This window comes from Glycine soja, chromosome 6, assembly GCF_004193775.1.
Source record: "Glycine soja cultivar W05 chromosome 6, ASM419377v2, whole genome shotgun sequence".
Classification (NCBI taxonomy): domain Eukaryota; kingdom Viridiplantae; phylum Streptophyta; class Magnoliopsida; order Fabales; family Fabaceae; genus Glycine; species Glycine soja.
Window position 1 is genome coordinate 13,928,492 of NC_041007.1, and position 27,039 is coordinate 13,955,530.

General features: G+C 29.9%; 3 protein-coding genes across 3 annotated transcripts; 1 reads left to right on the plus strand and 2 right to left on the minus strand.

The window, feature by feature from the left end:
• Positions 1-7,678: 7,678 nt before the first annotated feature.
• Positions 7,679-10,989, minus strand: LOC114416078 (ubiquitin-conjugating enzyme E2 27-like). The gene is made up of 6 exons (XM_028380957.1): positions 10,720-10,989; positions 10,419-10,603; positions 10,220-10,268; positions 8,827-8,986; positions 8,534-8,623; positions 7,679-8,000 (listed from the first exon to the last, which is right to left on the minus strand). Exons 2-6 carry the CDS (start codon positions 10,594-10,596, stop codon positions 7,899-7,901), a joined length of 579 nt encoding a protein of 192 aa, XP_028236758.1. The 5' UTR covers positions 10,597-10,603; positions 10,720-10,989; the 3' UTR covers positions 7,679-7,898.
• A 6,775-nt stretch (positions 10,990-17,764) lies between these two features.
• On the minus strand, positions 17,765-19,504 carry LOC114416079 (NAC domain-containing protein 83-like). Its single transcript, XM_028380958.1, has 3 exons — positions 19,246-19,504; positions 18,457-18,731; positions 17,765-18,304 (listed from the first exon to the last, which is right to left on the minus strand). The coding sequence occupies exons 1-3, from the start codon at positions 19,424-19,426 to the stop codon at positions 18,014-18,016; spliced, it is 747 nt and encodes a 248-aa protein (XP_028236759.1). The 5' UTR covers positions 19,427-19,504; the 3' UTR covers positions 17,765-18,013.
• Positions 19,505-24,746: 5,242 nt separating this feature from the next.
• Positions 24,747-26,703, plus strand: LOC114416080 (mitochondrial import inner membrane translocase subunit TIM8-like). Its single transcript, XM_028380959.1, has 2 exons — positions 24,747-24,900; positions 26,143-26,703. Exons 1-2 carry the CDS (start codon positions 24,853-24,855, stop codon positions 26,329-26,331), a joined length of 237 nt encoding a protein of 78 aa, XP_028236760.1. The 5' UTR covers positions 24,747-24,852; the 3' UTR covers positions 26,332-26,703.
• Positions 26,704-27,039: the final 336 nt, after the last annotated feature.

Genomic DNA, 27,039 nt, shown 5'->3' on the forward strand with positions numbered 1-27,039 from the left:
TAAAATAATAAATGAATTATTAAAATAATAAAGTTTTAAGAGGATAGCCTTGGATTGACATTTTTGGAGGGACACTTGTAATTTGCAGAACATCAGCCTCCTAACACATTTTTGGAGCAAGTCCTTGTATATCACTTTTTGGGTAAACTAATCAATATGCACTTTCTTTTATTTTTGCTACTTTTCTCTATTTAGAATATAAATCTTAAGGCGAGATGTAGACTAGTGATGGAATAATTAATTGAAGCATAAATATTTCGATATATTAATGATTAAAGGGCTTGATTAATGAATGAAGGGTGTTGTTAATAAACGTATTTAAGTATTTAATTAGGAGATCTACTAATTAATATGTCTAATTAAATATATTACTATTATTTGTTTGGAGAAGTAAGCATTTAAGGCTTTTTCTTTTTCTTTTTTGAAGTTAGGATTTTTCATACTTCTAATATTAATATTTTACTTTTCTTTTCGTCATTAATATCCTAGTATGTGTTTATTAGAAACTTCCTTAAATTTAATTTGACTGATTTTGCAAAAGTGTTGAGTGTATAAAATATAGTAATATTTTCTTTTCTGTGTGAGAGCAACAAAATGGCGTATAATTTCCTTTAAAAGGGTTTTAAGTACATTGCTGCAATTAGAGGCTTACTTGAATGTATGACATTAGTTGCCCTGGAAAGGAATACAAGTACATCGCCACAATTCGCTACTACCCTTAAAATATGCGCTTTGGTTATCGGTTAGAATTAAGAATGCTTAGTTAGAATAATTTAATGATCAAAGCTTAAATGTATTTTTAATTTGTATAAATATTATGATTTTTTAGATATTTTTATTTAACTTAAATATATTTTTTATATCTATAATATATTATTATTTTAATTTATTACATGATATTTTTAAATTTTTATTTTTAATATTTACTGTTAAATTTGATTTGTTAAGAGAAGATGTGACAAACTGTGATAGTATTTATTTTTTCAATGTCTTACGAGGCTAGTCTTGGAATTTTAAACAACTAAATGTGAAAGAGTTTTATTGAAAAATAATACATTCCTATACTTTTGTACTTGTAATTACTCATAATCAACTAAATGTGGAATTTTCTAATAAAACCGTTTTTTACTTTTAATTACTCATAATCAACCATACAATTAATATTATCTTCATGAGTTCAAACTAAAAAGTAATGCTTCGAGGCTGCCTATTAATATGGTGAAAAAAGAATCAATAGCTTGGGTGGAGAAAAAAGAAATGGCTAAATTGTTTGTAGGATAAATCTCCCATTAGAAAATAAAATATCTAGGACCGCCAACTAGTACTCCACTAGTTGTTGGGTCAAGTCCGATAATGAGCTTTAGGAGGCCCAGAAAACCCGTCATTGAATCCTTACCCACAAATTTTAATTTAGAACGAAAACGTTTGACTGCATACAAGTTTCCTAACAAAAAAAAGGTGTATACAAGCTGGGTACTTAAATGCAATTGCTCCAGTTATTAACATGTTAGGAGTGTTTGGTTTCGTTAGATGTTTTCTGTTTTCATTTTCACTTAAAACAGAAAACGGTGATGAAAATGTGTTTGATTGAATTTCTAAAAATATTTTTAGTGAAAATGAAAACAATAAATTCTCGTTTTCAGTTGTTTTCAGTTGAGAACAGAAACCTTATTTCGATTAAAATGAAATTACGGTGACAATGAATGTAATTTTAAACAAATCTAAAAATACAAAAAGACAACAAAGTCAATATATCATAAATTTTCAGTATTTTTATTTCATGAAAATCGAAAACAAGAAATCAAATTATACATATTTTTAGAATTCAAATCTTTTAAAAATGAAAACAAAAAATAAAAACAAAAAAAAATACAAACCAAACACACCCTTAATTTTCTTATCTCCATGCTTTATTTAAGAATGGTCCTTGATATCTCTGAAAGAATGCTCGTAACTTGTAGAAATAACTTTTTATTATTTTTGTAGCATTGGGGTTTGGAATTAAAATTAGAATTGTGTGCTGCAATTTATGCATTGTAAGTAAGATTTTCTTTTATGTTTTGTAGGAAGAGTAAAGTGCGTGTTTGTTTTTCTATTTAACACCCTCCAAATGGACGAATCAAAGTAATAATTTGTTGCTTCTCACAAGACGGTGTTTGGAACGTGTGTTCCCAAAATGAAACGTTAAGACAAACATAGCGAAAGTCGTTTGCTTCTGATTGTGCATTCTTTACATATGATGGAATCCATGGTAGACAGGTGAAAATTATTTGTTATAAGTTCCTTTTTTTTTTTTTTTAATAAGATTTCATTGGAAGACTTGGGTCATGGACTCATGGCAATATGAAAAGATGAAAAATGTGGAGGTGATGAAACATGGTCTGTTTGTGAGGCCACCATACTCTTGTTAGACTTACTCAGAATCAACTCGTGGTGGGAAATTAAGTTCCATGTGTTAGGCTACCATACTCTAAGGGCAACAAACACGGGCATAACATCAACAACTACAATTCAACTCAATCACTTTCATTTCCACCTAGTACTTAATGAAAGTGCATGGATCAACTCAAATATTAAAGATCATATATTCCTTTCAATTTCAAATTAAGGTTTATTTGTTGTTCTATACCTAATAGAAACCCGTCAAATTTTTAAAGTGGTTGGATATATGTAGTTGTTAGCTCTATTCTCGAGCTAATAATATACACCTCGAGTAATTTGTGAAATATTTGCATCTATCTTTTTTTTTTTAAATCATAAGTATTCTCTACTAGAAATAATATTATTTGAGACGGATAAAATTACTTTGGGTAATAAAAATTTTCTTTCATATATTTAACATAATTACATGACTCAAAGTTAAATTTGAGACCTTTAATTAAAGTAAAATAATTTTATCTCAGTTGATTCGTGTATTTAATAATTGACTTATCATCTATCAATATGTATAAAAGATTAAAAAGTAATATTTAAAAATTAACTTACCTAAAATAACAGGTGATATTTGTGACTTGTGAGACCATGCATGATGGTCCAGGTAATACCAAATCCATGCTTCGTTTTGTCAAAGGATTTGATAGAAGAAATTTCAATTCGAGTTAAAAACATTAACTACGTTCTCCATTGATTGTAGTCTATTAAATCATTGCACCTAATTCCTGAAAGAATTTATTTCCTTCTTCAACTCTTTTACGGATCCTAGAAATTGGTAGATTAACGCAAAGTTTGTTTCGGCATTTTGCTAATATTTCCCCCAACAACCTCTTGTGTATATTTGTATTTATCTGCCTTTATAATAACTATGATAGCTTTGTTATGTATCTAATTTTACTGGCTTCGCGAGAAGATCAAGTTACAACAGAAATAGATGAAATAAGGTGAGTTAAATAGTTAACCAATAAAAGAAGAGAAAAAACATGGTGAATTTGATTAATTTTTCTAACAAAAATTAACATTTCTAACAAATTAACATATGCCAATAAAAAAAATAAAAAATAATAGAAGCTGACATTAAGCAGACTCATGATAAGCATGAAGCTGGTTCAACAATGACAGTAGCTAAACTAATACAAGTTATTGCATGTTTATTTCCATTTGTAGATTAAATGATTTATCTATTAGTAGTCATCATTGTCTAATTTTTATTGTTTTGATTTTGTACGTAAAAATATTTCTTTTTCAGTGTTATGTTTTTTTGGGCTATAATAAAGAAGTAGCTACTGTTGAATCATGTATCTTTGCTAGCATTAAGGTTTATTTTTTTATTTTTTGATTGACAGGACATTAAGGTTTTTTTGCATAAATGAATCATGTTTTAACCATTTAATCATACTTTTTAAAAAATGACATAAATGATGTCACTTTCATAGCCATTAATTAAGTGGAATAAAATATGCAAATAGAGGGCATGTGTTTGTTTTAATCGGTTTTTACAAGAATGTATATTTTGCACAGTAAATGATTTGATGACATGACAAAAATGTATAAACAGTTATAGAGAAACTATGGTGGTACAGATTGGATGGCAAACTTTGCACACTCTAGTCCTCTTCGTGTTCAACTTGTTTTTGAACTGCCCCAACAACGTGTCCTCCTTTTGCTAGATGCGATATGGTTTTTCACTTTAAAGGGCATTATTATTGGCCCCAACACCATTGTTATTGATCTCCATAAAGTGGTTGAAATTTTTTTTTTCTTTCAAAAATGTCTTTCCTATTGAATCACATTTTCATTTTATAATTTGTTCACACTCTGTAATGAAAATATGATTCCGCGAACAAAATCTGAAACAAAATCATGTTTTCATTTAAGATTTTACTTTCAAAAACATTTTCATTATGGATTTATTTTAGCTTTAAAAAAAATTATACTTTAGTTTTATATGTGAGATTATGTTTCTATTGTATGTTTGTTTTGACTTTTAAAAAAGAAGTGTGTCAGGTTTAAACTAAGGGATAAAATGATATTTTTCATGGGTTTCAAAAGTTGGTAGGACCAATATTAATTTTTATAGGAACCAATAGTAACCCGGTTAGTTAAAAAAAATTGGCAAATGCTAATGATACGAACCAACTCTAGCTACCATTGTTAAGGCATATGCTTCCTGCACCTCACTTTTTGTTTCTTGAACCACCCAAGAGACCTGAACAAACACAAATACTCCTACTTCTCCCAAGCAGGTCCCACCTCCACCCAATACCACCATCGACCCAAGCCTCAATAGCCCAACACCATCATTGACGATCCTTATGCAGAAAAAAAAAACACAAATGAAGTTGAAAACAAAAGTAAGGTACAAAACTTGACCTTATTTCACAAAGGTCTTTTTAGAATACATTATTTTTTTACACTTTCGAAGAGGTTTTTCCAAAAGTATATTTGTTTACTTTCGAAACATACTTTCCAAAAATAAAAAATATACTTCTAAAAAGGTCTTTTTAGAATATATATTTTTATTACATTTCTAAAAAAGTCTTTTCAGAAGTATAAAATCTACTTCCAGAACAATCTTTTCAAAAGAATAATTATATGCTTCTAGAAAGGTCTTTCTGAAAAACACAAACTTTTTTTACACTTCTTGAAAGGCCTTTCTCAAAATATAAAAATTTACTTTTGGAACAACCTTTCCATAAGTATAAAAATATACTTCTGAAAAGGCTTCTAAAATATACTATTTTTTTTTAGTTTTTGAGAAGGCCTTTTTGGAAGTATATTTTTATACATTTGGAAAGTTTGTTTCGAAAAGATGTTTGGAAAAAATAAATGCTCAACCTCTTCCTCATAGTGGTTTGCTTGCATGTTGCTTAAGACCTTACACCAAACTCATCCTTCGCCTTACCACCCATCATCTCCATTGGATCACCCTGCCATCATCCACGTTGCACCTGACTGTCACTCATTATCATAGGTGAAGAGAGCGAACTGGCATGCGCACTTCTGCGTGTAGATCTCCTCATTGTGTCGCCCTACTACCTTTTCTATTGTGGATGGTTTCTTTGTGCGTTAAATTCGTTGTGTGTTGGTGACGGTGGTTTCACCGCAGATGAAGGCTTCGTCGAAGGGGAGGGTGTCGATGGAGGTGGTTGGTGTAGGGGGAACATTCTAGTAAGAGGTAGTTCTATCCATTTTGGTCTTTTGGGAGGTGCAAGAATCAAAAAGGAAGGTACAAGAAGTAAAAGCCTATTGTTAATCATAGTTAAGAAACCTTCTTGATGCCATGGCTTCAAAGACATTTGTTAACCAATTATAACAACATATTAGCTAGAAATTGCATATTTGGTTTGGGTTTAAGTGTCGATATAGACAGTGGCTAGGGTGCGTAAGTATAACTTGTTACGCATAATGCAAAACTTTTTTTTTTCCTTCTCTTTTCCAAATTTTCCCTTTTTTCCCCTTTTATCTTCTTCTTGATTTTTCTCCATTGTTTGCCAAGGGGAGTGTGGCTACAAGTATAGCCACCACGACAAAGCCTATTCTCTTTTGTCCCTTTCTTTTCCTTCCTCTATTCTCTTATTTTCATGCTCATTCTCCTTTTCATATTCTTCTCTTCCTTACCTCCTTAAACGTTGTTGTTGTAACCCCAAATTAAGGTCACAAGCACAACACCATGATGTTGAAGTCACTGTAGAGGACGCGTTTGTTAGTGATAATGCAGTCATCAACTCACCATTGGCAATGGCTTCCTAAGTGCGACAATGATGGGTTTTAGATCTTCGTGTGCTTCCTCTGTCGCCATTGACCACGACTTTCGGAGTGACTTTGACCCTAGTGGCATATTTGAAGCTTCTTTTGCTTTATTTTTTAGTTTTTTTTATTTCAATGTGTCCCAACTTAGTTCATGCATAGTTATAAACTACTAGCCTAACCCGGTCGATTAGACTAGTTTGCCCAGATGTTCTGAGTTGTCTGATTAGGGTATAGGACCGAAAATGCAAGTGACCTAGTTTGACCCAATCGGATTTGGTAAAACTTGGTGAGCCAAACTACGTTGGCCCAGTTTGACTCGATTAAGAAGGTTTTTTTATTAACAGTTCCTATAACATGTTGAATTGTTAATAACTAATTATTAAATAACATATAATATGTTCTTATAATACTATTTTTTTATCTTGATAACAATAAATAATAACTAATTATTATCATATTTATCATGATATGATTTAATATTTATATGTTTTATACATCTTTACCTAATTTGTTTATAGTTATTCGATAATTGTTATGTTTAGCCTCGAAAAATAAGAGTTTCTTTAGTTATTTAATGATAAAACACAAAATAATTTATAGTAATAAATGATTATATAATATTTATAATTTTGATCATCACAATGAATTTAATTTTGAAGTATAAAAATATAAATTGATCGTATTTTATTAGGTATATAATATTTATTTTTTAATATATAGACTAAAATGTAATTTTTATCATCCTATTTTTTTTAAATCCACGATTTTCATCCTTCTTATTTTTAATTGAGACATTTTGTCTTCCCTTTTTAAAAAGTTCACAATTTGAATCCTTCTATATTTTAATTGAAACATTGTCATTCACTTTTAATCCACGATTTTAGCTCTTTTTTTTTTCAATTTCAAACCTGACTATACTTTTTTTAATAAATTAAATTGGTTAGCAATTAAATAATTAAAAAAATATTTGTCATGTAAATAAAAAAATAAATATGTTGGTCAACGTTTATAGAATATACAAAATACATAAATTAACCTTTAAAATTTGTTAAAAGAACTAAAATTATAATTTTTTTAAAAATAAAAAACAAAATGTGTCAACTAAAAAATAGGAGACTAACATTACAAACTTTTTAAAAATATGATAAAATATCTCAATTAAAAAATAAAAGAACTAAAATCACATATTTTACAAAAAAATATAAGAAAAAAATTACATTTTAACCTAATATTCTCCCTAGCCATTATCGTCATCGATATAATTTAATTCATGATTTATTGCAAGTAGTGGATTAATGTGGAAATGCAACATTAGGAATCATTTATGTACTTTCAACTTACAAGTACTTCGTTAAAATAATTTGCATAAAGCAAACTTCCACGTAAATCATCAATGCATTTTGCCTTTCATCCTCAACAAACACTTACATCCACTTCAGTCACGTAAACCTGCTTAATACACCGTCAATGCAGTAATTAAACGATTCATCCATGAAGCAGAAACCTTGCCAACAAGGTATTTAATTTCATAGCTGATATATATAATAATCAGGAAATAGTCGAGAACTGTAGTTTCCAAGGAGGAGAAAAGTAAAACAAAAGGACTATACGATATTCCAAGTAGATTTATATGACTCTATTCAATTTAAAACCTATTGTCTATATGGTTCCATCATATTATGGAGACACGTCTTCCTAAACTTGACCATGATCTACAGCAACCTTTCAAGGGCCATGTTTTCATCACCACCAACAGCTTCCAAAATGCTCCTTACTCGAGCTTCTGGAAATCCCATCTCAACGAGTTTCTGTACCTGTACCAAAAATAAAAGAAATTAAAAGCATTACAAAATTATCATATATACGTATTGTCATAATTGATTCATTAACAATGGATATTAAATTTTCATAATTTTGCACTTTTCAAATCAAAAGTACATCATTATTAGAAAACAGGTTATAGGCAGCAATGCAATTCATTTTTCAAATACAAAACACAATTTTGGTATAAGATTATAACATTCATAAAAATGATTGATTGTAAATAAAAGTTTTGGGTTTATCATAAAACCACTGTCTAATACCAACTAGATCACCAGGATATTATTAAAATCTCTTTAGTAAATGAAGTATTTAACAACAAAATACATAAAAGTAGATGCTTGTGTAAAACAATAAACTAAACTATAAATTTATGCAAAACAAATCCATGTAAGAAAGTAATAAAGAATGCCCTGCATGAATGTTATAAGACACTGTCACATGTTGGCAGGCCCATTTAAATACGCTCAATAACGTGCATCCATAATATAATTCCAATAATAAAGAAAGGAAGCAAGCTTAGTACCTTATCTTCAATCCCACGAGACGAAGCCTTGGCAAAACTTTCTGTCCAGTAGCGAGCAGTGTTAACAAATGTCTGATAGTCTTTCAGATACTGCATTATCCATATAGATAGCCACACGATTATAATGACAGGACTTAAAAAAAAAAGCAATATTAACAGAAGTTAATCTAGCAAAACCTAGACAAGTATATAATCTTCAATATATTAAGCTTTGGCAGTTCCACACATAAAGGATATAAGAAGAAACTTTTCACAAGAGTAGAGACACAACTACACAAAAGAAAGAGTCAGACCTGCTGTGCCACCACGGCATCTTGAGGATCATCAGGCTGAGGAGCAGAGAGAAGTGCTTGCACAGAAAGAAGTGCAGTCTTCAGAGTGAGTGCTGGGCTCCACTGGTCCTTCAAGATATCCAGGCAAATAGCTCCACTTTGGCTGCTGATATTAGGGTGCCTTCAATGTTTAACATACGCAAAAAACATTCACACATTAATCAACCAAACAGATTATTATGCCATAGTAATGCATTAAATATTATATTTGCAATGCATAAGAAATTGTTCATTTCATAGAGGTTGAGATAGAAAATAAAATCAAACATGAAAAGCTTCTTCAGAAGCCAGAACTCCTAACACAGAGCAATTGAAACCTCAAGTTTGCCACAGAACTTCTGGCAAACTCACTATTCTCCAAATTCAATTAAACATCAAAACAAACACGAGACATATATTATGTTAAATGAATGAGGGTTGTGTTAAACCCTCGGTAACCAACATAAACCTCGTTAATATTCCTAACATGAATCACTCACAACAAAAACTGAGCTGAATGGCGTTGTATAATCAATGTAGGTAACCCCTTTGTTGTTGTAATAATGAATGAGAATATCGAAACAAGCACAAGATATATATTTTGCCAGTTTAATTATGAGCGAGGGAACTCCATCTATGGTATGACAATTGATAACTGGCCCCAAGCCTAGGTAACGGAAAAGGGTTTTTAGGTCCTTTAAGAGTCAGCGTAAAACTTGTCAATATAGTGGATCACTCACAATAGAAAATGAGTCAAATGACATTATGTAATCCATGTAATCAACCTCACTTAGTGGAATAAATAAGACTTTTGTTGTTGAAATAATCAATGAGGGGGGGTATTCACAAAAGATGAAATACAGAACCCGTAATGTCAACAGATCTCCGGTGGAAAAGTGCCACACACTACCATATTCTATCCCATGAAGAGGATCAGCATATTAAGCTTCTCTTATATCTAGTAGGTTAAAATGAAATGAACCTGAAGCGGGGTCTATAACAAAATCAAACCAGATGAACCCTAGTACAAGACCCCTCCCGACAATTGTCTACGTCATCAACAAATATACGACAACAAATAGGTTTAGGAAAAGTTAATCTTCCCATTCAAACCCTACCTGCATCCTTGTATTACATTACAAATTATCAATTTCTCAAACAAAAAAGTGTAAGGAGTTTCCACACTAAACAAAACCACAAACTTTCCCCTCTTTTCCATATCCACAGAGAATTGCACAGAAACAAAAAACCAAAAATTTCACAAGATCAACTTCTTCAAGAACACCATGCCCCATACCCCCACATCAAATTCAAGCCATTAAAAAAAAAAAAACAGAAACAGAACAGAACAGTCAATAACAATTTCCTTTCGTACCAAACTTTGGTTTTAAACTGCATCTTGGGGGGTTCAAACGGGTACCCATCTGCAAGAAGATCAACAGGAAAAAAAACGTGAAGCTAATCAAGAACCTCAATTGAGCGGAATTGCAAAATGAAAACCCTAGGGTGACAAAAAAAACGACAATTTAGGTTAATCGATAAAGAAACAAGAGGGGAATAAGATATTATGGTACCAGGCAATGTGATATCAATCTGGAAAATGCCCCCTTCATATGGAGTTCCGACGGGGCCAGGAATGGTGCCGATCAAGAGAACAAGGTTGTCGTTTTTGGGGCTGACTTTGATGCCCGATCCCTCCGCGTCCTTGCTGCATTCCACAAGCTCCTTCTGCACGCGCGCAAGGTCTATCATCTTCAATCTGTCACCAATTGACCAAACCCTAAAACAGTGAGTCACAGACGGGGAGAACAACAAAAAAGCCCCTTGAACGAGAAGAAGAATAAGGTGTTCCTTGTTCACTCACTAATAACTCACCTTGGGTGCTGTACAGAAGAAGCGAAGAAAAAGAATAAAGCTTGTGTTGTGTTGTGTCGTGTCGCTTTTCACAGAGACTAGTGTGAGTGATGTATTCTTTCTTACAATTCTTTTATTTGTATTTTTTTGCGGCCGTAATGGGAAAACGCCGTTTTAATTTCTTTCGGCTGTGCCGGACCGGTGCGGTGAAACGATGCGACGCTTCTCTTGCAATCTGGCTTTCTGTCTGTTTTTACTTTTTTACTATAATTTGGTTGAGACGCGACTCCTGAAATTAGTTACGAGAAAAGTGTTTGGTTTTTAGCCACCGTGTATATTTGAATGTAAGAGTGTAATTTCCATTAGAAGGAATCATAATTTCTTTTTGTGGAGCGTAAACTAAAAGAAGAAATTAACCCCTTTCCCCTTATATAAAAAACTACCCAAACTATCACTATTCAGTATTGACTATGCATTATTAATACTAGGGGCAAAAACTAGAGCTGTCGTGGATAATGGTGAAATCCGGCTTACTTAAAGGTTGATTATACAAAAAACTAGTCTTATTCAATCTATCACTGTGAATTAAACGAATTAACTCATTTAAAATTAAAAAATATTTTTTAAAATTAACAATTTAAAAAAAAAGGAATAAATAAGAAACATAGTAATTAAATTAAATCTTTTACTATCCACAACAAAATATATTATCACAAACTAAAAGCTTAGAATTATAATAATAAAAAATTTAAAAATAGTTTTGAATGAAACACTAAATAAAATAATGTTGAACAATAATTATGTTTAGTAAAATTAATTGAAAAATTAGCTAGTAGCTAAAAAGTTAGTTGATAAAGGTCTGATTGAAAAATTAACTTATTAAATTGTAAGTGTTTAATAAAATTTTGTTAAAGTAGTTAAAAGATATAATATGACAAAAAAATAATTAAAAAATGTAACAAGAAAGATTAATAAATATATCGAGAATAAAAGTGAAAGAAAATATAAAAAAAATAAAAGTTAATGTTTTAAAAAATACTATTTCAAGTAGTGTTTTAAAAAATGCTAAAAATTACTAAAAAAACTTATTTACTAAATAATCAAACAAGTTTTCTAGATAATAAAAAATAAAAATTTAATTAAAATGTCTTGTTGAATATAATCAAAATACTAAAAATGTATTTTATGTGAGATTTGTGTCTTCATTCATTTTTGGCATGAAATCATGCCCAATAGTTTTTTCTAGAAGAAATCGTTCCCCGTAGTTCATATTTCTATTCTGACTTTTTGAACTTCTTAAAAAGAGGGCATTTTCTAGATTGACATCACAATGTGAAGTATGCTACTCCCTCTGTTCTAAAATATAAGTCATTTTAGAGATAAAAATGTATTCCAAAATATAAGTCTAGAAAACCAATGAAGCATTAAATGCATCTTTCCAAGAATACTCTTATCGATTCATAACTTCAGTTTCCAAAGGCACGTTTATTTACCGTTTCGGAGTATATATTAATTACAAGATTCCAAGTAACACTAACATTTCCAATATTTAGCCCAAAGTACATAATGCTTGCACGGGTGAATTTGTCTCAATGTGGATTACTCACAAAACAGTGACATATTTTTATAAAAAGTTGAGAAGTTTTTTTTTCAAAAGCAATGAAGAATGTCAAAGACACTATTTTCATAAATAGTAAAAGATTCCATGGATTTGGAGATAGTTCAAGCTGATGATATACAAGATGATGAAGACTCTACATTTTCAAAAATAATTCAAGACTCCATTGATGATGAGATTGTTAAAGATTCCATGGATACAAAAGATGATGAAGACTCTATATTTTCAAAGATAGTTCAAGATTCCATGGATTTAAAGGTGGTTCAAGACCCAATAGAGGCATAAGATGAAGCCTCTATTGATGTCACATTAAAACAAAAACCAATACTTGATATAGATTTTAAATCTTCCTACAGATTGTGGATTCGCTTTGAACAAATTTCCTGATGATGATGATGATGAAAGTTCAGATGAAAAGGGCCTTAAAGTAGAAGTAAGGGCTCTGATAAAGATTTATCTTCCAAAGTTTTATTAAATATGCATAGATAACTTAAGATGACTTGTGGTATAAAATCTCTTGGTAAGAATTTGTCTTTTTAGAGGATTAATTATTTTGTATTTCTTAGTAGTGATTTTTTTAACGCAATAGATTTTGGTAGCTTGATAAATGAGAATACATGGAGTCAAATGCATTGTTTTTGTTTTTTTTCTTTACTAATTTAGTATCTACATGATACGCGTTAATACTAATTGAAATATTCATTGGAACTAAAATTGCACCACAATTATAATTATAATATTCATTGGAACGAAATCACAACATTGCAAGGTTGAAATGAAATTGACCAAACACTAAAAAATTTAAATTTATATAATTAAATGTCTATGATAAAAATGAAAGTTAATCCAAACAACAAAAAATATCTTGCACTAGTGCAAGATCACATTTCAATAGGTAATTGATTTTCACTTTCTAACATCGCTTTCTTCAAATGTGGAATCCTGTAGTTATTTAAGTTAAATTGACGGCATTGACAGTAACGGTCATTTAAGTTAACTAACCACTTTTGTCCACCTAGTTGAAAGATAGGATTGAAAGCCTCCTTAACTTCAAACATCATTCTTTGAATATCATAAATGCGGGCAATGTGAGAACAAGCTTTTTCTTGATTTTTCTGAATCTCATTCATAACCTTTGAATAACAAATCTTACCTCTTTGTAATTCTCTTTGAGCTTTACGACCACTGTCTATAAAATACTGCTGACATCTATTGTATGTTGACTTCACAAGGACAGTTATTGATATGTTGCGGCAACCTCTAAAAATTTTATTTACACATTCAGATAGATTAGTTGTCATATGACCGTACCTACGTCATCCTTTGTCATATGCCATGGCCCATTTTTCTTTTGAAATCTTGTCGATCCATGTTTTTATGGCAGGACTCAAATCACAAAATTTATCAAAATTCCTATCGAATATATGCTTGCAAGGAATGTATCCTGCACATTATCAATTACCAATTTCAGTAAAATTATCATAAAAAATAAGATATATTATAAGTCAAATCTTACCTAATTTTTCAACATTTCTTTTTGTTTCTCATTCTTGAACTTCTGGTTGAAATTGCTTGCGATATGTCGCACACATTAAACATGATAAGCATGGGGAGGTTGCCACCCAAGTGCTTCATTAGCAACGAATGACTTTATACTTGCATGACGATCAGAAATGAGACATATATCATCTTTATCTGTGACATGTTCACGCATGTGTGCCAAAAACCATGACCATGCTGTTAATATTTCTCCCTTAACCACAACAAATGCGAGCGGAAGAACATAGCCATTTCCATCTTGTGTTGTTGTCATTAACAGCGTCCCACGATATTTTCCATACAAGAATGTACCGTCGACTTGTATGATTGACTTGCAATACTTGAAAGCCTCTTTACATTGACCGAAAGTCCAAAATACTCGATGGAACTGATAGTATTCACGACTTACAGTATTGCCAACTACAAAATCATCGTCATATATTTGATAATATGATCCTGAACAATGATTTTTCATGTGCTTTAGCCATGATGAAAGTTGGTCATAAGATTCATCCCAATCACCATATTCTATCATAATGGCCTTTTGTTTAGCCTTCCAGGCCTTTCTGTATGAAATTTTATAGTTAAACATACCACTGATCCTTTCTTGAATCAAAGAAATTTTCAATGACGGATCTTCTTTAATCATCCCTATGAAAATAATTATAACAAAAATTAATTATCAACATAAACTAAATCAATGATAAAAAAACATGAATAAAATAAAATAGTTAAAATCATACCTACTACACACGTGGCAATCAAATCAGAATCATGCTTGTCATGGTCTGGTGTTATATTCATATTCAAACATGTGTGTGGTCCCCCCACTGCATAACTTTCCATGTATCAGTTTTTTTAGATACAATTGCTCTCATATAAAAAGCACATGGGATGTCATCACTTCGATTTGGGTAGCAAACGACATATTTTTGTGATTTTGATTCAAGAACTTTAAAAGTTTGGTGCACCTTCATAACATACTGTTGTAGTGCATTTTTCACTACATTTTTGCTTTCAAATTTCATGCCAACAAATAATTCTTGGCCAATATTGAAGGTTGATGCCATATCGAAACCATGGATGTCTTTTTCATCGGGATGACTCCAATTAATGTTACTATAATGAGAAGCAGATTCCCAAAATGCAGTCTCACTTCCACATGCAAAAAAATCTTAATATACGGTTCTTTCTCAAAAATATTTATGAAAACAAGTCTCTTTTAGTGCTATTTAATGTCCATTAATGGTTTAAAAAATTATAAGATTACAATATTATAAGATTGTAAGTGCTATTATAAGATTAAAATATTATTTAATTAAATATACCTTTTCTTGGTTGCATGATTGTAAGGGGTTGGATCATGCGGGTAGCTTCTTCATTTGTGTTAGATATATCATCGATATCTTCTTCCTCATCCAACGAGTCCTCAACATATGAATTAGATATCATATAATCATCATTGTTAGAATCTTCATCTAAATTTGTTGCAAATCTTAGAACTTTTGATTCATTGACAGTTATATTATTCCCACATGATAATAGCGAATTTGTCACATTCAACGCAGAAGCACCGACAATATCTACTTCAACGCACAATTCAATGACACCCATTTCTTGTTATTGTTGAAAACTTTCAATCATTGTTTCAAAATCTTCATCGTCACAAATTTGTAATGCAATATATTTACCTGCAACTAAAAATCGGCAAGTCATAATAGATATACTTTCATTTTTATCTAATTTTACCTTATCACGAATTCTTTTTTTTAACCCATCAAAAGTTACATCACGTTTAATTTGAATAGCCTCTTTAGGGCCTTCAAATGTGATGTCTTCGTCACTTTGAAATATTCTTCCATTCAAATAAACCAGAACAATAATCGAAGAACTCATTTTTATAATAAAACCTACAAAATAAATCAATAATGTCATCAACAATTTTCATTAATAATAATAACATAAAAAATAATGCAAATTAATAAATATATTACTGATTTTCACCCCACCGAAGAAATATCAACAAAGCTGTCACAATGTAATATAGAGAGAAAGAAATTTAGAGAGATGTGGAAATAATGTACCAGAAAGTGTGTGTGGATGAAAGGAAGGGGGGATGGGGTTATATAGGCATGTATTGCACCGGTAGTAGTGACGCAATACGTTGTACCTAGGGCATTTGAGCAAAGGGTTGTTCCAACTGACATGACACAATACCTTTTCAGCTGGTCAACATTACACACGCTGTCAAAAGTCTGTCTAAAAGTAGTTGCGCCACTTACATTGGCACAACCTATTGCGCAATTCTATTAGTGCAACAATTTAATGCCTCGTGTAAGAAAAATGTTTGAAAACAGATCTCCGAAAAAATGTTTAAAAAGAGACTCCTATTGATAAATAACTTGCAAAAGGAGCCTAATCTGATACTTTTGTTAGAAAAATTATCCTTCACAAAGGCTTCAAGTTATCTACGTCTAGATCCTTTGTTTCCCAACTTATTTTTGTCGATGACATAGTACTTTTCAAGTCTGCCTTAAGGAGGCAGATCAATATATATATATAGACACACACGTTGTCGTGACATTTTCAGCAAAGGAACCCTTTAATGAGTTGTTGTACAACATATTTGGGATCAGAACATATTTAGTTGTTGTACATCAGGATGAATACTAATATATTCAAAATACATATTTGGGATTCTCCTCGTAAATATTTGGGATTACAAAGGATTATTGTGTTTGATTCTATTTTTGTTTTATACTTTACGTCACACAGAAATTTCTCCTGTTAAAGATTCGTGAATTTCTATTTTCAAGTACCTATTATATTATCATTTTAAAAAATCCTACTATATTATTTTTTTCCTATTAATCTGTTATCATTAAAAAAATTATATTCTCGGTAGTTATTCCTTTTAATAATTTTTTGTATATATTAAATTTCAATAATCTTATGTATTAATTTTTTATATTATCTCAATAATCATTTACATCAATTTTTAAATAAATAAAATATTTATAGTTAATTAATCTTATAGTTAACATTTATTTATATTTTTAAAATATATTATATATTAAATTGAATTTGTTTGATAAAGTCATAAAATTTTATAAACAATTGTAAATTTAATTTATTGTGTAAGAGCTTTTAATTTTTGTAGAAAAAAATATTTTTTAATTCAATGGTTTGAATTAATAAAATTTAATTTTGAATAGTTACTAATCTATTTAATTAATAATCTAGTATTCAGGTTAGGTGGTGCGTGTATTTTGACTAATTTACCTTTCGTTTTGGTCAAAGTGAGACCATCCTAATTAAGATAATGAATTTAATGTATATATAAATATACTCTTTTTTACTTAAGTCAAACAATTAGCATATATATATATATATATATATATATATATATATATATATATATATATATATATATATATGAAGCAAGTAATTTTTAGATAAACAACAATCTAAAAATATTGATCAAATAATAAAAATTTTAAAAAATAAGTTATACACTAACATTATAAAATAATTTTATATTAATATTTAATCACAGACAACAAACTGTTAATTTTTGTACTAACTTAAAGTTATACTATTTATAATTCATCAATGGTCAATAGTATAAATTTATTTCATATTATCCGTGCGTAACTATTAAACTAAAAAATGTACACGTGCAGATGTAATTTTTTTAATGTAAGTGCATTTTTCAACCCTGTACATTGCATGTTTCCGTAATTGGTTTGAGCCCCGTTATATGTTAGATCATATGCCCATCTAAGAATCTCTCTTTCGATCCTCTGCAGGTTATCCAAACATATCACATGGTGGTTCCTCCGCCTACTAACCTTTTTGGGGTAAGAAAATAATCAACACTGAATATTAAATAACCGATCATCTATAATATAGAGTTATAACAACATCCATATATAGTGCAATTAATATATAGAAATTATAATATACTAGACATGACTTGAAAAATAAAAAAGAAAGAGAAAAATTACTAGAAAAAACATGAAATCCTGCTGGTTCCTAGTATGATAGGGACCATGATAAGCGTGAATTGCATATGATTCATTTTCCTTACTTAATATTGGAAACAAATATGCAGGGTAAAAGGAAGAGATATCAGTTACTTAATACAATATATTGCACTTAAAAATGAGCATAGCCGCTGCTTGTTTCTTCGTGGTTATTAGGGGAAGAAGCCTCTACAACGTTATTGGAACTTGAACAGGATGAGGATGTAGAAGAATATTGTATAGGAACCGGAGGAGCTGAATTGTGAACACTCAAAAAATCAAAGAATCTTGGCTGAGCCACCTGAGCATAATTCGTCACTGCATTGTTCTTTCTGGGAGCAGTATTGTTGTTATCACTTTCTATACTTCTTTTCTTCATGAATATGCGACACAAAATCCAATCCCCTATCTCGTTTGCATAGTTCTGCCAACCCAAAAGCATTTGACAAATAAATATTGTTTGCATGTGTATAATATAGTAGTATATCTTAATATACAGTATTGCTTCTCCTTTTTCATAAAATCATACAAGTTTAATTTACAGTCAAAAGTTAAGAATTAATGATTGAAATTTACCTGGGATGAATTGGAAGGAATAGTTTCTAAGCTGACGAGTCGATATTCATGCATGACCCAATCAGTTCGAGACCCATTTGGAGATTTTCCTTCATAAAATACTAGAGTTTTTCTAAGCCCCGCAAAACCAATATTACTTATTGATGATGAAATTTTTTTGTCTGATCCTGTTGCCTTCCAATAGCCAGAGTTAGTTGTTCGGTTCATACGATTGCCGTTTCGATACTTGGCTTCCTTGGAGCTGAAAAAGTACCTCTCTTGCTCATCACAATTTCCTAAATAAATACATACGCCAAACTAGAACAGTCAAGTTACGGTTACATGCATGCATGCAATTACAAGAGCTCAGTGTTGTAAGTACATTTTCGTTGATTAGGGCACGTTAATGAATAATGATTGATTGATTGATTACTTTTCTATTTCGTTTGGTTTGGCTCTATTTGTATTTTCTAGCTGGCTTAAGATTGAAGTTGCACTAGTCTCTTGTGAATATATAAATTAATAATCAAAGTCTAGGGTCTCTAGACCACGTGATCATAGGTCAATAAAGGGTTAAATATACTTTAATACCATATCATGAGCCAGCTATATAATCTAAAAACTTAAACATTAAGTAAAAGAAATATGAATGATTTTGTGTTACACCTTTAGAATCTTCTTCATATTGTTGTTATAACATGCAATTAATTAATTCTTCTAGGAAAAAATAGGCTCAGAAAAAAGTAAATTTCTTGTGTTTGTGTTTAGAGAGTTAATTGCTTAATTATACGAGCTAGCTAGCTTTGGTACCTGGCAAATCCCAAGGATCATTTTTGCTGACATTAATCTCAGGAATGATTGAAGCTGGCAACTGGCACGAGAATATCTTACATTTCAAGTACTGAAACACAAGCTCTTCATCTGTTGGCTGGAAACGAAAACCTGGAGGCAATCTACTCACTCCATTTTTAATAAAATTTAGCCTTTCCATTTGCTTATTAATTAAGCCTTCTCTCTTCAACTCTAAGTGAGGCTGATGAGTGATGACAAGCACATGAATGAATGTTTGCGTACGTATTATATAGGCTATGCCTCGGAATTAGAAAGCAAATTAATTAAGATGGTTGAGGGAAGAAGCGAGAACAAACATGTAAAGGTGATAATACTTGACTAAATTTTATGTTTCACAGTTAATAGTTAATTTAACAAAAGTTCTTATCAGCGTTAGAAAGATCTTTTTCTTTGCCTTTTCTGTATGCCCTAACCTTTTGTATTGTAATAAAGTGATTATCCATCTGACATGCATATTTGAGTTTATTTTGAGTTAATTTAAATATGAGTAGCAAAATAAAAGTTTTTATCATTAAATTTTAATATAATTATACTTTTAATTAAGACTAAAACTCAAAATCGTTAATTGTTGATTAGAACCAATGTTTTGAAATCCGGATTCAATCAATTTGATTAGGAACCGGTCATGTATCTAGTTCAACGCTTTCTAAAAATCGACATGTCCTTGAACAAATTTAAAGTCTCTAAACGGATTGAAAACTGATAAAAATTAATGAATTAACCTCTTAAAACTTTTTTTTAAAAAAAGAACTTTGAAAACGTGATTTTGATTTTTTATAAAAGAAATAGTATAACTCATGATTCTTTGAAATGAAGTTTATTTTTTATTATTATCAATTTATGTATATTATTTTTTCTAATATTATTAGAATATTTGATTGAAACCGATCGTCATTCGACCCTAATTTAGTCATTGACCTTTGAAAAGTATCTTTGCCAATTCGATAACCAGAATATGAGAACAACTCTCGACCAACTTTGGCTATACGTTTGCGGCAGCGTGCGTTACGAGACACATCCAACGGTTGTTCGGAGAAGAAAAGGAGAAATCTTTTGGTAAACGTGTGTTCGCAGGCTTCCCAACAGATCTCCAAACGGACACTTATTTATGTACTCGGTAAAATACAGGAGATAATTTATTTATTTTATAATATTTAGTGTTATTGTCTCCTTTGATAGCACTGTATATAGGACTTTGATATAAGTGTTTTTCAGTAGAGGGATATATAATGGTGGTGATTTATTTTCTCTGTCTCAAAAATAAAAAGAAGATGGCTATTGATATATGCCAAAAATATTATAAAAATGTAAACAAAATGCAGGTGAAAAGTGAAACAAATTATCACTCATGGTCGGTTTATACGACCATTCACATATCTAATATATATATTCGATCGTTTTAAATCCATTAGTTTTATTATCTATTTTAATCAATATGAAGCTTCACCAAGAGGTTACTACCTTTTTTATATGAAAGTCTTACATGGACGACAAAGGTTAGGCCAACTTTATCCTTATTCTATTACCGGTTACTAATCTATGAATATGTGAATCTATGAATTAGTACAAATAAGTTGTCCATGTGTTATAATTGCGAATGGATTCTTTCAAAAGTGACAATATTATTATTACATGAGATCCTAACAGTTAACAAATTGTAGGTTAAAATTAAAACTTGTTCCTTTTTAATTTTCGATTGTAACTTCGGTCACTCTATTTTTTCTGTAATTTTAATTTTTTTAAATTTATTTCATTCATATAGTTTCACGCCTTATATTTTTTAGTTTCTATAATTTAAAAGTAATTTTTAGTCTTTATAATTTATATTTTAATTCTCTTTTAATTCTGACGTGTTCTTTTTAATCCTTATCCTTTATATTTTAATTCTCTTTTAGTACTTATAGTTTATATTTTAATTTTCTTTTAGTTTCTATAATTTATATTTTAATTACCTTTTAGTCCTTACTACAAAAAATATAAAAATAATTAATTATAAATTAGTTATAAATTATTAACTATTTTTTATTACAAATTATCTTGTGATAAATTAGTTACGAATTATTTACTAATATTTTTGTAGTTAATTATAATTGATAATATTAATCATATTTTGATGGTAAGGACTAAAAGAGAATTAAAATATAAAATATAGAGACTAAAAAAACCACTTTCAAACTATAGGGACTAAAAGAAAATTAAAATGTAAATTATAAAGATTAAAAATATCACTTTCAAACTACAAGGACTAAAAGATAATTAAAATGTAAACTATAAGAACTAAAAAAAATTAAAATATAAACTATAAGGACTAAAAAAATCACTTTCAAACTATAAAGACAAAAAATGTATGAATCGTGAAATTATATGAACCAAATGAGTAATTAAATTTTTTATTTATTTTGTTTCAATAATCAATTTTACATTTCTTTTATTTTGGTCCAATTAAAACTCTAAACCTAATATATCTCACTTAAGATACCATACAAAAATAATTTAATTAATTAAAATATAAAAATAAAATAAATGAACATATGCAAAATTAAAGATTCAACAAAAATTATTATTTTTTTAAAATGAGAGGACCCAAACGATATTATAAAATTAGATGAAATCAAAATTCTAATTTAATCTATATTGTATTAATATAATATTTTTTATTATAAAGTGAAAGTTTAAAAGAACAAATGATGAGATCATTACATTAGACCATTTCAAGTTTTTTTGAGAAAAATGTGTTTTAGGTTCTTAGACTTTTAGCCAATTGTAGTTTAAATCTTTGTATTTTTAAATTGATGAATTTAGTCTCATGTATTTTCAAATATAGTTTAAACTTAATATATATAGAAACCAAATTTAAATTTAAATTTCGCCCCCTTTTTTTAACCCATTCAATTATTATTATTATTATTTACCTTAGAGAATCCCTTCCCGTTACAATTTGTTTCTATTTTTGTATTTAATTTATACAATTTAAAATAAGCACTGTACCAGGGTTAGTGATGCTCTTATGTGATTGACAACATGTCCGGGAATTCGTGTAGAACTGACTCAGCTTTTTCTTATTTTTCCTTGACATCTGGGGCTACAAAGCGTCATAGCCAATAACTAATTAAGCGTCATTACCTTTGATTTGGCTTTTAAAAAAAAATATAAATTTACTAGGTTTAAAGTTATCTTAGTGATTTGGTGGATTTGATATTTAAATTAACTAAGCTTTCTCTCCCCTCATTCTTTAATTTTTTTTTTATGAATTTCCATATATTATTGGTGGATAAATGAGTCAGCCATCACACTTTATGTCTATCCTGCAGGTGTTTCTAAAGATGAGTCCTTTTTTGAATTTCCTTTTTAATAGTTTTCTTCACCACGATTTAGTTTAATTCATTTGGCTTATATAATCTTAATTTGTTGTTTGTAAACTTTTTGGAGAATAAAAATTTGGATGAACAAAGGAAAATCAAATTGCCCAATCTTTCAGAAAAGAAAGCAAAACCACAACCGGCAGAGTCAACTTAATAGAAAGTTTCTTTCTTGTAACAAAAACAGAAAAGATTGTTGGCACTGTGCTTTTATTTTTTTTGGTAAGCAAAAGATAGGTACTTTACTTCACTAAGAAGATGTTGCTTACTTGTACTTGCTTTAAATAGTTAACTTTATCCCACGTAACTAAAGATTTTGAAAGATTCACTCCCTAGCTAGAAAATTGAAAAGAAAATAAAAAGTCTCTATGGCATATTTGGAAGGTTGAATCCCTTTGCACAACAGCAGCAACAAAGCAATGCACTTTGTAGGTGGTAACCCTTTAAAGGACTGTCTTGTAGTTCTACCCATGGGTCTCACTTCTCTTTCTATGCATTTAAACAAGAGCCGCATGCTATAGGAATATGCTTTCCAATATATATTTTTAGCATTTTATAATTAGTTAAAATGATTAAGTATTGTAAAATTAGGAGAGACTCATTAAATGAGAAGTAGAATTTTCTAATTTTTTTTATATTTTTAATAGATTTTAACCAATAAAAATTACTATATTCAAAAGAGTTTAATTTGTTAGGGATTATGTTCCAATAATATTTGTCTTTAAACAATAATTTTCATTTCAAATGCTGGTTTTGCACTATCTGTTTCCTTTTGTGTGCGTACGTGGAGCCTCCAACCAATTAATCATGTGTTGCATGATCTCCCCCTACCAATACAGCAGAAAAGGCATGTTATGCTTAACGCATAAGAAACTTCGTCATTCTGGTAATTGATAATTTGATATCGCAAACAAGCAGTCGATCATCACAACTCATCAATATATTTTGAGAATGCAGTCATTATATATATAAATCTATAAGAAGCATATCGAACTTCGAATAATATGAGGGGAAACACCAAATATATATCATTCCCAACGTTTGATTATATGCTTTGTAGGCAATGGATGTACCTAGCTATTAATTTTTAATCAACTCATTTTTGTAAATAAATCAAAGAAAAGGGCTTCGTTATGGCGTAATAGTGTATCAATTTATCTTATTAATGCAATTGAAACCCTAGGCAGGACTCCAAACTTTCGTTATAAAAAATGATGTTATCAGTTAGCTAGGTTAGCATTCATTAACATAGTAGTATTTTTTTAACAAAAAAAAATATTGTTAATTGTTAAGAATTTAGCTTCCCTAAACCGAGGAAGAATAAAGTAAAATATTTTAGTTGTTGACGTCAATAGTTTAACACATTAACGATATGTTATGCATGCATACATAATATTAACTATTAATTTTCTTATTAAAAATTGAAATTATTTAATTTAATTTTTATTTGTCGTGCTTATGTAAGGGTTATCAATAATTTTTTTAAATTTTCCTATAAAAATAAATTTAAATTAATGATGATACACATCACTCTTTTTAATTGTAATACAATTAATTATGATATAAATTAGTATCTTAATTAATTAAATTATTATTAAAAAAAATTCATATAATAATTATTTTTATTAATTTTGTAAATAATAACTTCTATCTAATTAATTCAATTTCTATAAAAAATATAATCTATATGATACTGACTACTATTAAAAAAGATAAATTGTATCTTAATTAATTTAATTTTAATTTTAAAAAAGATAATTTATATCACCATAAAAAAATACATAATGAAAACATAATTTACTGTATTTTATCAACAAAATTGTATTTCCATGAAAAGGGTATTATTGTAATACACTTTTTAAAAACACATGGGGGTGTGAAAATAGGAATTCCCTGTTTTAACTGTTTTTGTTTTCAGAGTAGCCTTTGTTTATGTTCATCTTGGACCCAGAGAAGGGTCTCTCTCGACTCTTGGCATTGGTGGGCCACCTAACACCTTAATGCGATTGGGCCTTAAAAATTGTAACGCAGTGTAACGGGCCCTTCTTGGTTGGTTCGTCAACTTTCTCCAATTTCGGCGGTGCTTAAGGTTTTAGAAAAGGTTTCGGACCAAAGCAAATAGGTTTTTATAGCGCTAGTTCTTTTCGCTTGGGGCATTAGGGTTTTTGTGAGGTTTGGTTGAGCACTTCTCTCTCTCACTCTCTCCATGGATCTTTCAGACCTTAATTCCGCTGATTTGCAGAAATTCTACTCTGTAAGTATAATTCATTGTATTCCATGTATTTTGGCTCGTTTCGGTGTACCCTAACTTTATACGAAATTCCAAATTCCAAAGTCTCTTTTTCGGCTCGATTTTTACACATATCAGAACCTCTTGTTAGTATACTGTGTTTTACGTTGTTTATTTCAATGAAACCGTTCGTTTCGATACCGATTTCACTAAATAACACTATTTTCTTCATTGATAGAAGCATATGCATATGCTTGTTTTCTGACTTTAACTTTGGATTTTAGTGATCATCATTGTTAGTTTTGAATTACCTGAATGTTGATTCTGCTTTCTTAGCTATAAATTCATCTCAATTGTTATGCATACTGTAAAATGAACAAACATTCTTTATATTGATTAGTGGAAGCTTGTATTACGTTTGGCAATAGGTGATGATGTTATGGCAGTGGTATTTAATCAATCGTTAGTTTTCAGAATTTAAGAAAGTAAAGGTGATTTGTTGTACTTCAGCCGTGGCGATTTTCTTTCTTGACTGTCGTTTTTGTGAGTTATATATTTTCAGTTGGTTGAATCTTAACTTTACCTATCATCATATTCTAAGAGTAAGAGTCTAAACAATTCAGAATATGGGATGGAAAATTTTGCATTTATAAGCTACACCTTATATCTGTTTGTGTTCTGGTCTGTGTTTAATTTTTTGTTTAGCTATTGTTGTAATGTAAACCTGACAACGAGGAAAGTTTTGAACAATTTTGATTTGAAGTTCTTAATATGGGATTTGAAGTTTTGAAATATTTTAAAATAAGTGAATTGAGTAAGAGTGCAACTAATACTGTCACAAGTAATCCAGAGATGTGGTTAAAACACAATTAATGCACAATCTGTTAAGGCAACATGTTTGTGAAAAATAGAAGAAAACCATAGATGATAGGGGTGATAGACAAAATGATTGTAGTTTGTAAATTAAGTAGTGTAAGTATGTAACCTTGCTGCTACTGTTTCTAGCCATATTCTGATATAATTTTTTGTACTTCTATCCTTCCTTAGTATGCTGTTTTGTGAGGATCATGATGATTAAGTTTCATCAGTTAGCCACAGTCAATTGTTGGTATTGCTTGGAGAATTATAATGGTACTCCAGGATGTACCACTTTAAGTAGACAATCCCTTCTCTTTTAGTTTTTTTTTCCTGCTTTCAGTATAAATAAAAAATTTGACCATTCACCCCATTAAAGTAGTATGCCCTTAACTATGCTTCCAAATGCAGGAAGAACAACAAAGAGCCATGGTTAATGAAATGGTGGCAAAGCTAACGAGTGAATGCTGGGACAAATGCATCACGGGTACACCTGGGAATAAATTCAGTTCCAGTGAATCTAATTGTCTTTCAAACTGTGCACAACGTTACTTGGAGATGAGCATGCTTATCATGAAAAGGTTTCAGGGTATGCAATGAAGATCAAGGCTATCAATGTGCTTGTCAGTTGACAAATGTAATATTGAGTTCCTCTTTTGCATGATCATCAATATTGGAATCATCTTATTTGGTAACTTTTTTTTCCTTTGGATTAAAATATATTTGTTGAGACTGTTGGTTCAAAATATTTAGTTTGCTTTTTGGTGTTCCTGAAATTTAGAGAGAAATAAAGCTGTTCGTATGGTTATGGCGGATGACTTATGGCTTATGTGACTGAAATCTTTAGCGGTCTGCTTTCAAATTGTCAGTCAAGCAACCAAAACAGATAATCATATGGGAAAACGTAGTTATTTGTAAACGAACAATGTCTCATTTCCCCCTAATAATTTATACATGTATATGCTTTTTAAATTGTAGAAAGTTTGTATCATGATGAAATTTAAATTAGAAAATCGTGTTTGGCTTCTATAGAAATTTTGTTGATTCACAGGAGCCTTATCTTAAATGAGGATTTTGGATGATGATATTTTGTTATCTAGCACTGGGTTGAAATGTAGTTCATGAAACCTGTAAAATAGGAAATTATTGAACTGAAATTGGTGTTTCCTGATTATGCTGTGTGCCTGTGTGGGGAACTCTTATTTGGTTTTTCTGTGCAAAAGAATTTTATTGATTTTTATGAATCATCGAAGTGGTTTAATTTGATCAAAATGGTAAATCTCCAAAAATGTTACTTCTGAATTGTAT

Bases quoted from the DNA above. Each gene is read 5' to 3' on its own strand.
- LOC114416078 (XM_028380957.1), bottom strand. From the start codon at position 10,596: ATGATAGACCTTGCGCGCGTGCAGAAGGAGCTTGTGGAATGCAGCAAG. The intron at 10,269-10,418 runs GTACCATAATAT...ATCTTCTTGCAG, and splicing joins GATTGATATCACATTGCCTG to ATGGGTACCCGTTTGAACCC. The intron at 8,987-10,219 runs GTACGAAAGGAA...TAAACATTGAAG, and splicing joins CAGTTTAAAACCAAAGTTTG to GCACCCTAATATCAGCAGCC.
- LOC114416079 (XM_028380958.1), bottom strand. From the start codon at position 19,426: ATGGAAAGGCTAAATTTTATTAAAAATGGAGTGAGTAGATTGCCTCCA. The intron at 18,732-19,245 runs GTACCAAAGCTA...GTATTTATTTAG, and splicing joins TGATCCTTGGGATTTGCCAG to GAAATTGTGATGAGCAAGAG. The intron at 18,305-18,456 runs GTAAATTTCAAT...TTGGGTTGGCAG, and splicing joins TTCCTTCCAATTCATCCCAG to AACTATGCAAACGAGATAGG.
- LOC114416080 (XM_028380959.1), top strand. From the start codon at position 24,853: ATGGATCTTTCAGACCTTAATTCCGCTGATTTGCAGAAATTCTACTCT. The intron at 24,901-26,142 runs GTAAGTATAATT...TTCCAAATGCAG, and splicing joins ATTTGCAGAAATTCTACTCT to GAAGAACAACAAAGAGCCAT.